Here is an 11835-nt window from a genome sequence, read left to right as displayed (position 1 = left end):
CTATGACTCACGGGGGCCTGGGGACAGGTGAGCGTGTGCACCCAGAAGGGCACAGATGGCACAGGCATTCCTGCGCTCTTTCTGAGGCTCTGCTGGGTTCACGGGGCTCATCCCTACACCCAAACCCCACTCTGCTCAGGCTCCACCTCCAAAATCTCCAGGTGTTCCCCAGCCTGGAGCTGGTGACCTTAGGAGCCAAAGTCCGACTATGTGACCAGCATTTCATCTTTTCTGAAGAACCCTCCATCACAGTGAGTTCTGTGAAGATTAGGGTCTCCAAGACCCTGAAGCGGAAAAAAAGGCTTAATAGCCGATTATGCACAGTGAGGTTCCTGCGACTTCAAAGGGAATTGGTCAGGGAGTCTTTGCTTCAGGGCATGTTTGGCATTATTACCCACTGCCCTGTTTGCAGTGGGGCAGGCATTACCCATCAGCTGGCTTTCTGCTTGCGTCTGGGGTGGGGTGGGGTGATGTTTCGTGAGTTCTGTATCACGCATGCATGCTTTAATTTTTAACGTAATCCTTAATTTTAACTTTAATCTTATTAGTATATCAACCTATCAATCTATTGATAGATCAATATATCAACGTAAAAAAGTGAACTGTCTTGAATACGGCATCGGTACTGTTTGCTTGAGCACTGATTGTCTTTTATGGTGGGAAGTGAAGGGGGAGTAATGGCAGTGGACAAACTGCAAAAACCGCAAAAGGAGAACAAGGGAAAGGGAGAAACACGCAAAACAGCACAAGGAAGTGTGTGTGTGGGAGGGGGTAAAACTAGGCAGGCTGACTGCAGGCAGAAGGAAGAGGGCCACAGGCCCACTGGCAAATCTGTCCCACCCTGGCAGCGAAGCAAAATTAAAACCGTGCTATAAGTAGATTTGCTTGCCGCAGAGAAAGTGGAAAGTGAAAGTGGTGCTAGAGGAAATTAGCCTGTACAAAATAAAATCTTGCCACGGTGAACATTTGCCTCCACCATGTAGTGAACACCTTGTGGTTAATCAGCCAATGTGTGGAAACTGCCAGGTGAAACTTTCCATGGCATGGAAGTAAATAACTTCTCCTAGTCAATAATATCCTATTAAGTCAAAGGGACAGATCAGTTTTTCTGCGGGATGTTGGCAACCCTCACAAAGACCAGAGTTTACCTTGTTGATTTATTTGAGGAGAGATTTAAGGTTGAAGTTCTCTTTTCACCCCTGGCAGGCATCCAGCTGATGGCAGGACAGCAAGTGACAGGCAGTTTTGGGATTTGGTTTTTTTTTTGTTAGCAGGCAAGCCCATGGTAACACACTAGGGGTTTTGGGGGGGGGGGCAGGGGTTGGCACAGATCTACATTAGCACTATTAGATATTGGCAAGGTCATCCCATGGCATAGCCCACTGGCACCTCTAGACAAGGAACATCTTGGGCATCCCTCCCCCCCCCCCATTGTTGAACCTTTAAAAGCAATATTTAACTATTTAGAATAATTTACGTGGTCTCTCATGTGAAACTGTCCAAGGCAGCTTACAAAATAATACAAAAAAAAACAAAAAAGTTATTAATTAGAATGTAGATTTTTTTAAAAAAATTAAACCAGAATATAAAAACAGATAACTGAACAGTTTAAAACTGCAGTTTTCAGACAAAAAAAGCATGCTATAAAATGGTGGTACAAGATCAACCCCTTGGGGGAGCAAAAATGTTTTGGCTGGAAACATTTAACAATAATAATTTGCATATCTTATTTTTAATTTGATATTTATTTAGATATTTCTATCTCACCTGTTTCCTTGGCAGCATCCTAAAGTGGTTTACAATATCATTTTGCCCTCCTTCCTGTGAGGTAGTTTAAGCTGCAAGTGACTGGCCCAAAGCCATGCAGCAAATGGAGATTTGAACACAAGATCTATGCCATACTATCTCTTTAACTGGCTTGGTCATTCCATGGCTAATGCAAGATTTGCACAAAGGATTTATCATTGTCATCGAAGGTGATAAACTAGGCCCCTGTTGTTCTTCACGCCACAGACACAAATGAGAACAACTTGTTTGAGTTTGACATTTATTCCAAAACAGCCAATTATGTTGTGGTATCAAAGATACCACAGTTGCTTCCCAAGGACACTCTCTGTTGAGTGGGCAGTGACATCCTAGATCAGGGGTCCCCAGCATGATAGCACCGGTTATATGTGCTTCTGGGAAGTGGGTGGGGCCATTGCAAGACAGAACCAGTGACTGGCTGCCTTCATGCACATAAAGGAGCTTTTCACTTGGATCTTCCCACTGCTCACTAAGGGAGGATTGTGTTGACAGGATCTGTGAATTAGGGTTCTCCCTGTATCTATTTTATCCTCCCTTTTCCCCTTTGGCCATTCCTCCCCTTGTCATGGGTCTTTATATTCCCCCTCCATTTTCCTTTATTTTTTGTGTGTGGGGGGGGAGGGAGCATTAGAGAAAAGACGCACAGAGAAAAAACAGGCATGTGTGAGAGCATTTGAAAGGAGACACATACAGAGACACAGAAAAAGCAGACACTATGCTACATTGTGCATTAGAAAAAGATTCATACACACAGAGAAAGGGATTTAATTTAACGTGACCCTAGATTGGGAGCTCAGCTGAATCTTGAAGAATCACCATTAGCCAACACTAACAAAAAATATTCTCAAATGTCAGAAATAACAATTGGAGGAAGCACTTTGTTTTTTTTTGCACATTGGTAGCCCAGCCAAATAGCTCAAGGAATATTCGTGTTTCACATAAAGATGTTAGTAGATTGTATATTCCTCCGCCACAGAACAAAGCATGCTCCACCTGGATCCTAGTGCTTACCTAGCCCTGCACCCACCATCCATTTGAAAGTAAAAATACCTTTTGGCATAAATGCTCTTGTATCAAAGTACCATGTTCAATAATGCCCAAAACAATGGTTTTAACAAAGGCAGTGTGTAAAAAAGAATAATTCTCATTTGTTTGGGACTATATTCTGTGGAAGCGTGCAATTGTTTTAACTGTTGCACCTCAACTGACCAAACTAACACCTTTATGTGAACCACAGTAGTGTGCATGATCCCCTTTTATCTTCTCAACCGTATTGTGAAGTCATTTCATGTGAGCTGCATTGGCCGAGTGCAGAGCTGAATCCAGGCGTTCCTGGGCACTCTAACCACTGCCACAAGCTGCCTCTCAATAGACAGCCCAGCTGTAATTGGAAGGTAACCATTTGCCTGACAAGAAATGACAATGACAAATTCCTGCACAGGTCCCCGAGCACAGCCTGCTTTTCTCACACAGGCCACTGTTCTTAGGGCACTTTCAATCCACTTCCACAAATGTTTGCAAGTGGATTTTGCTATTTTGCACAGTAAAATCCAGCTGCAAAGTGCGTTTAAAGTGCATTATTCTGCATGTGAGAAAGTGACCCTAAAGAAGCCAAAATAGACCAGCTTCCTTGGCTTGACAAGGGAAAGACCGATTTTCCAAATCCCACACAAGACGATGAAAGTATGGAGAGTGGGGAAATCAAACAGGTTTGCTGTTCAGTGATCGACATTGCTTCCCGGGGCATTCCCAGCTCTGCAATGAGCTTGTGCCCACAAGCCAATCAAACTTGGGACTGGCAGAGACAAGGCTGAAGAACTGAAATGGATTGGCCCCTGCGTGAGCTAAGAGCTGCCCCAGACGAGGCTTTGCTAAACATAAATGAGTTTGGGGATCTCCACAAGATCCTACTCTGTTTAGTACCCTGGCTTCAAAACATGCTCGAAAAGTTATGGCCACTCTTTCCAATAGCTAATGGGATATAGTCAAAGGGTAGGATAGAAATCTATCTATCTATCTACTAAATAAATGGGGGTTGTTGTCAGAATAAAATGGAAGAATGTTATAAGCCACTTGGGGTCCACAGTAGTTCCTCACGAACATAAAGTACAGCTATGCCGGGGGGGGGGGGGGGGGCGAGGTGGAGAATTTCAGCTGATGCATCACCGGACAGCCCTTTGCAGCACACAAGTCAGTTTCCATGACTAACAAAGTAACTTATATATTTGGAAACAGCTTCTCCTCACCATATCCTGTGCAAGGTACAGTACCGTCTTAATGAAATATCCTTGGGCTTCTAGCACATAGTTGGGTGGGGGGTGGCTTTCTGTTAAATCTCCGTGGCAGTCCTAATGGATTCCAGAATTGAAAGATAAATTCACTCCCATTTCTGATACATTTGACCAGAATTTGGGTGCAGGATTTTATGGCTTTGATCCAAATGCCTCAATACTGAAATCAGTATAATTGTCAGCAGCGAAGTCATCCCTTCCATATGTACTGTCGGAAGGCTTTCACGGCTGGATTCAACTGGTGGTGGTTTTCCGGGCTGTGTGGTCGTGGTCTGGTGATCTTGTTCCTAACGGAGACATGACAATGCATACCGCACTAAAACATTCCCTCCTCACTAGACACAGTGTGTAACAGACTTCCCTCTGCGATATGCAGGCAAAACGTTAGGAACGAGATCCACCAGACCAGCCCGGAAAACCCACCACAACCAAACCTCACTATATTTATCTTTTCCAAAAACCTGGTGAGGCACGAATGAAAAGGTCACCTACTGAGATCTCAGCTTTGTATTTTAGTCTGTTCTTTTGGTTTTTATAATTATATACCGCCCTTCGGGGATCGGGCGGTATATAAATTTAAGAAATAAATAAATAAATATTACCTGTTAAACAAAAGCAAACTGTTGTATTTTTGACCTTGCCATTTTGACTGCTTGTCTAGGAAGCAGCAGTGGGATCTGCCACTAGCCTTCATAGAAGAGCTTGTGGGAACAGACTAGGAGAACTATCTATGATCCACCATCTCTCCCCTCCCCCTTCAAATCTTTGCCAGACTTGCTAGATGGCCTTAAGCATTAGCAAGCAACCTCTGGCCTCAGGCTCCCAGGTGCAATAGAGTAATAATGTTTGCCTACCCGTAAGGCTGACTGAAGTAAATACAGTGTGTGTGAATATTGGAGATTAAAGAACAACACTTTCCCAGACCATACCAACATACCATATCCCATCCCAGAAGGGTCAAATTTACATTTCCAGTTACCAATGCATGCATTATGGTAGGGTGGAGCAGAAATGGTGTGCTGCACATTCTTCCACCTCCCCCCCTCCCCGCAAGTTTCTGCAACATCAAAACAAACAGAGCAGAAGTAGTATTATGTAAGAAACTTTTATAAAAAGTTTTTTTACAAAGCAAGTACAATTCATGGCTGCAGAAATTCACCTTCCTGCCAAAAAAGGTACACAAGTTTATCTCTATTATAGAGTTCAACGTTTAAAAAAAAAACCATGAGGCCAAAGCCCCAAGACAGTTCGTTCATATTCTTGAAGGCCCTTCTTCCACCCCCACCCCCGAATCAGATGTTAAAAACGATAATCCAAAATATACACACAAGCTGCATTCTGGGCAAGGGTTCTTGTTTGCCTTCGCAAAATACAGATCTGTCCATGTTTTCATGAACTGTCACAACGTTGGAATTATGTAACTGCATTTCCACTTAGAAGCCTCCTCAAGACTCGGAATCAGATGCGCCGGGCAGATCGGATGGCTCAGAGGTTTTCTGCCGTTCAGGAAAAAAAAAACTGCCTGGAAATCCCACATCTCCTCTTCTTCAGGTGCAAAGCAACAGTCCCAAGTTTTGTTTTGAGATTTTCTTAAAATTGTTGTTTTTACCCTACTGGCCTGGTTTGGAATTTTGTTTTCAGGCAGATAAGGCTTTATTTTTCGGCAGGGGGAGGGGGCGATCAGGAAAAAAAAATAAAAGCTGTTACTGGAAGACCCAAACAAGGCATATGAAACCGCCGTGCACAATCGTGTCTCAGAGTCAAGTTATCTGGAACATAAGGCAGTTTTCTCCGTTACTGGATTGCAAGGGTTAAACTTCTGGTCTTTCTCCAGTCAAGCCTTCGCCTCTCTCTCTCATTGGAGAGCACCAAGTGTCAGGATCCCACACCTGCAGTCTGAATAGGGAGGGAGAGAAAGACATGTCATTTGCAGCAGGCAGATCAGAAGCAAGTCTGCAGACAGGCTGGCGCCAGAGAGGAAACGTCTATTTACCTCCAGCTGATAAGAAATCAGGAGCCAACACTCAGGCTGGGGCGTTGCTAATTGGCACCCAAAAACCCAGGGAGGGGCCAAGAGAAACGGACCCTTCTGTTTCTAACTCTCTGCAGATGGATCTAAAATTACAGATTCCGAGGGAGGGATGCCTTCCTGGGGGGGGGGGGAGGGAGGGAGGGAGAGAAGAGTGCCTCTTGATTCACTGATTTCAACAGGGCTTGTTTAAGCAGCTGCAGAGACTTAAAAGCTATAAAAAGAATGACACTGTAAAATAATGATTCCATTTACAGGCAAAGGGAGAGAGGCATCTAGGCAGCAGCCCTGGCCATGCGGGCAACAGGAGACAAGGGCACAGGCAGCACCCCTGTGTAAAGGGCCAGGCAGTCCAATGGGGATACTCTGGAGTAGACCTCCGTTGCATGATGGCCAGTTTGGAAGACTGACTAAGAGCAAGTTTGGAGGGTGAGATGGGAAGAGGGATGGGGTGGGTGAGTTGCGAACATACCTGTTGAGGCGTTAGTGGCACAGATTTTGCTCATCTTTCGAGCAGAGTTCTGAGGCCAGCTCAGCTGCCTGTAAGGGAGAAAAGGAGAAGAATTAGGGTAATCCAAATTTCAAAGTAACTACGGTAACATTCACTGGGCGTCCAACACACAGGGACGTTTTGGAGAAGATACTCTTGTAAACAAACTAGGGTTCAAGTATAGTAAACATTTATGCCCACATTGAAGGGGTCTGGGGGGTGGGAATGAAGATGGTGCTTTTTCCCCAAATGGCCCCACTCCAATCAAAAACTGTGCAGAGGAAGTAAGTTCACCTTACACATATAAACAGCCCGATCCTCCATGTGCTGAGAAGCATGCCCCATAGAGAGTAGTGGGTCTCCCTCCCTGTTAGAAGGGTTTCATATCATCCTCAGATGAGTTAAGGTTGTAAATGTAAAATCTTTTCTGATAAACTCTTTAGGGCGGTCAAAAGCTTGCACACCAGGAATCAACTGGGCATCTGGATTTTTCTGGGTTTTGTTGCCGTGGTCTTGTAGTTTTTGCTCCCAGCGCTTCACCCTCATCTATAGCTGGCATCTTCAGAGGCATGTCATAGTGATACATGTTTTCATGTGCCATGGAGAGAAACATGTCTCACTACCACATGCCTCTGAAGATGCCAGCCCATAGATGTGGGCACAACGTTGGGAGCAAAACTTACCAGACCACGGCCACACAGCCCAAAGCACCATCACCAGCCCCAACCGCCAATTTTTAAGGTGGTCCGCAACAAATTCAGAGTATTATTAACATTACATGCTATTTCCCACCCCACCGGGGGAAACGAGCGCGATCCTCGACCTGTTTGGAAACCAACCCATCTCTAGACAAGTGTTTGGTAGTTCAGAGTTTAGGATCGCAACTACATACACCTTCTCCCACACCCCGAATGGTCCTAGATCGTTTGGAGGTTGACACAACTAGGGGTAGCTACTCAAGGCCGGGCAGTATATTCGCAGGGCCCGCAGACTGTGAAGCGCGTGAGTAAACCGATCCAACCTCAAGGGAGGCTCGCCATCCTATTCCCGGAGATCGCAACTGGACCCGGGGTGGAAAAGGGGGGGGATCGTTCCCCATCTTTTTTCCAGCAGACGATCAGTTCTCACCAGCGTCAGTCATATGTTTCAGCATCCGTAGTCGCCTAGCCGTTTCCACGCCTGACGATTGAGCCTCTCTCCCCCCCCATCCATCCGCCCCTTTCAGCCCCCACCAGTCCTTACTTTTAAGGAGAGTAGTGAAGCCTCGGCAGACGGATCCTGCCCTTTCTTGGCCTGTTCTTCCAAGACGATCTGGAGGTCGAAGATGTAGTCGATGACGTGCTGGAGGATCTCCACCTGGCTGACTTTGGTGCCCTGCGGGATGCCCGGCACCAGCTCGCGCAGTTTGGAGTAGCAGTCGTTCATGTCGTACAAGAGGCTCATGGGCTCTTCCAGAGCCGGGCTCTTGTCGCTACTCCCCCGGGCGATGGCCAGGCTTTGGTCGGAGAGGCAGCAGACGGCTTCGTAGCAGCTCCGGACAGACCGCACCGGGCTGATGGCTTTCATGGTGGCCTGGGCTTACTACAGCGCTACTCACAGGCGAGGCTACAACAACAATCCTAGCTCTGCGGAAGGCGGAGGAGAGGCGCTTCTGCCGGAGTCCGAGCGAGCAGGCTGTCAGCTGCGGCGGGGTTTTATAGGCCCCGGGCCGGCGCCTCCGCCCCCTGGATGCAAATCAGCCTCGGCGCTCCCCGCCCTCCGCTCCCTCTGATGACAGCCGAGAATGTGGGCTGGAACGTGGAACAAGCGGGTTAGAACGGCGGCGGCGGCTGCCATTGGCTGCGGCCGACGCCGAATGGCAGCGGACATCAAAGGAATGAGGAAGCTCGGGTTCCAAAGGGGCGGGGCTTCGTAGCCCCCCTGTTCCATTCAATCGGGACGCGTTCCTGCGGGTAGAAAGCGTGGTGGATCGCCTACATTATCTATGTAGGATCGCGAGGACAAATGGATTGCCTTTAGACGGACTTTCCGAGGGAAACTGCCGTGATTATGGAGGGAAATGGCCTCTTTGCAGTTCAGAAGCCATAAATCCCCCCGGGGAGATTTCCCAAGGTTTTCAAGGATTCCCCCCCCCCCCTTCCACGGGTTAAGGGGGAGGGGGAAAGAATCCTGTAAGGATTTAGTGCCGCCTTGTTCCTCAATTTGCTACTCATATGACCTCCAGACTTTCTGGCGTCAAGAATTATCTTGTGACCAAGAAAAAAAATGAATTACGGGAAAGCGGAGGTTACCACGAAGCTAACAGGCTTGAGCCAGTAAAAGCGGATAATAGAAAGAGGGAGAGAGAGTGTGCGTGTGTGTCAATGAGAAAAGGGTTTTTGGACGACGAGATGGGGGGGGGGGGCATACACGCTATCCTATGGCCTTAACCAGAGGGGTCGTCCTGATCCCCAGCGAGGTACTTGCAAGAAGTGTATTTAGGAAGATGCATCAATGGTGTGAATGCAGCAGAAAGCACGCAAACGAAGCCAAGAGGATAGAATTCGTTTCTCCAGGGGGTGGGGATGGGAATCTCTCTTTGCTGACTGTGCTAGTTTTAAGTTGGCGACAGTTCCCCGTATCCAGGAGATTCCTAAAATGCGACCCTCCACCTGGAAGGGGAAGAATTTGGATTTATACCCTGCTTTTCTCAACTGTAAGGAGTCTCAAAGTGGATTACAAACTCATTCCCTTCCTCTCCCCACAACAGAGACCTTGTGAGGTAGGTGGGGCTGAGAGAGTTCTGAGAGAACTGTGACTAGCTCAAGTCACCCATGTGAAGGAGCTGGGCAATCCATGTGGTCCACCAGATGACAGTCTGCCACTCATGTGGCGGAGTGGGGAATCAAACCCAGTTCTCCAGATTAGAGTCTGTCGCTCTTAAACCCTACACCACACTAGCTCATAAGCAGCCCATTCTGCAATGCACATGTAAACCAGACCCAAGTGTTGTAAATGCACCTTAGCTGTGTGGATAAGGTAGTTGTCTAATACAAAGGCTGCCAACCATCTGGGCCTACTGCTGGAGAAAGACACCACCTTTATCAGGTAAGCTATGTAAATATAGTAAGGATGATCCATAATCAACTAGTCTTGAGGATCATCAATGGACCCAGCGTGGTGTAGTGGTTAAGAGCAGGTGGATTCTAATCTGGAGAACCAGGTGTGATTCCCCACTCCTCCACCTGAATGGCAGAGGCTTATCTGGTGAACCAGATGTGTTTCCGCACTCCTACATTGCTGCTGGGTGACCTTGGGTCAGTCACTGTTATTTGGAACTCTGTCAGCCCCACCTACCTCATAAGGTGTCTATTGTGGGGAGAGGAAGGGAAAGGAGTTTGTAACCCAGCTTGAGTCCTCACAGGAGAGAAAGGTGGGGTATAAATCCAGACTTTTCCTCCTCCTCTTCTATTTGATTTGAGGATTATGCTTGGGATCCAACCTGATGTGTTTTAACATGAAAATCTGCCCCTCATGACCTTCCAGACATCAATTGCAGATTCTTATTATTAGTTACTGATGTTTCTATCCTAATGTTCTTCCATCATGGGAATCAAGGGGACGCACCTAGAATACCTTGGAGATTTCCCATCCAAGTAGTGACCAGACCTAGACCTGCTTCACCTCTGAAAACTGCTACCTGCCTTTTAAATATATGTATACCCTGTACCGTCAAAGGTTTTCACAGCCAGAATCAACTGGACCCTGTGGGTTTCCCAAGCTGTGTGGCCAGGGGTCTAGCAGTTTTGTGGGGGGATACAAAACCGCTAGTTCCACATCCCAGGCCACAGGGGTCTGGCAGGAGCAGCAGTGGCATAGTGGTTAAGAGCAAGTGCATTCTAATCTGTAGGAACCAAGTTTGATTCCCTGCTCCACCGCTGAACTGTGGAGGCTTATCTGGGGAATTCAGATTAGCCTGTGCACTCCAACACAAGCCAGTTGGGTGACCTTGGGTTAGTCACAGCTTTTTGGAGCTCTTTCCCACCCACCCACCCACCCACCCACCCACCTCACAGGGTGTTTGTTAGGAGAGGGTAAGGGAAATGAGATTGTAAGCCCCTTTGAGTCTCCTTACAGGAGAGCAAAGGGGGATATAAATCCAAACTCCTCCTCCTCCTCCTCTTCTTCTTCTTATGTTTCGCTCACATCTATGACTGGCATCTTCAGAGGCATGTCAGAGTAAGATGTGCCATGGAGAGGAACACATGTTACCATGACATGCCTCTGAAGAAGCCAGCCACAGAGGCAGGCAAAACAGGAACAAAAACTACTAGACTCCTGGTCCACAGCCTGGGAAACACACAACACCTATTTATATTTTGCTTTTCTCTCCAATGGGGATCCAAAGTGGTTTGGAACATCATTATAGCCACTCTCTGTTTTGTCCTAAAAACAGCAGTCCTGTGTGGTAGGCTAGGCTGAGTGACTGGCCCAGAGTGACCGAGTGAGGATTCATACTCAGGTATCCCAGATCAGAAACTAACCACTGCATTACACTGGGATCATTATTTTTGAAGAACTGTTTGGAGAGTAGCCAGAGTCTTGCAGCCAATTTGTTCGATATACATTTGAGCATCATTTGTTAAATGGGCCTCAAGCACTCTACAGCTATCTGAACCCCGGTTTTTCTTTAACACCACCACTAATTCTTTAAAAAGGAAAACATTTTCCCCACTTTGGCATACTCTGATGTTCTGATTTCTGGTTAAGCTGGGGTGGGGGGGGAGAGATCACCCCTCCCCCCATTGTATATACAATCAATCATGGTAAATTTCCATGGATTTTATTTTATTGACATTTCAGAATTTACAATAATGATAATGTTCGTTTTAGTTTTAGTTGAAATGGGAGAACATCTATTTCATTTTTTTTCTGGGTACACATTCCTGAAATATTCTTTAAAAGAACATTGTGCATGTGAGCTTGCTATTCAGTGCAGTGGACTTGTGTTGGTTAACTCAGTGGTTGCTCCATCTCTCACCTTTGGCCTTGCTAGTTTCCACTTCTGAGCAAAACAAAAAATTCAGCACAGATTGACATCCTCCATGCTTTCATTTCCAAAAGCCCCTGGAAGTTGCAACAGTGGACAAAAGTCAATTGGGCAACTCCAGTGTGGAGAAGAGGCCCGTATTAAGTCTATCAGGCTGGTTCGTATTAAGTCTATCGGGCTGGTATGAGTG

The 11835-nt window shown here is 46.7% G+C and overlaps 1 protein-coding gene across 1 annotated transcript; it reads right to left on the bottom strand.

Moving 5' to 3' along the window:
* Positions 1-5183: 5183 nt before the first annotated feature.
* Positions 5184-8386, bottom strand: ID3 (inhibitor of DNA binding 3, HLH protein). Its single transcript, XM_048502078.1, has 3 exons — positions 7859-8386; positions 6599-6666; positions 5184-5993 (listed from the first exon to the last, which is right to left on the bottom strand). Exons 1-2 carry the CDS (start codon positions 8180-8182, stop codon positions 6610-6612), a joined length of 381 nt encoding a protein of 126 aa, XP_048358035.1. The 5' UTR covers positions 8183-8386; the 3' UTR covers positions 5184-5993; positions 6599-6609.
* Between the last annotated feature and the right edge of the window lie 3449 nt (positions 8387-11835).

The sequence above is a fragment of the Sphaerodactylus townsendi genome, linkage group LG06, assembly GCF_021028975.2.
Source record: "Sphaerodactylus townsendi isolate TG3544 linkage group LG06, MPM_Stown_v2.3, whole genome shotgun sequence".
NCBI lineage: Eukaryota > Metazoa > Chordata > Lepidosauria > Squamata > Sphaerodactylidae > Sphaerodactylus > Sphaerodactylus townsendi.
Note: the sequence above shows the minus strand (reverse complement) of the source record. Positions and strands in the feature narration are given on the sequence as shown.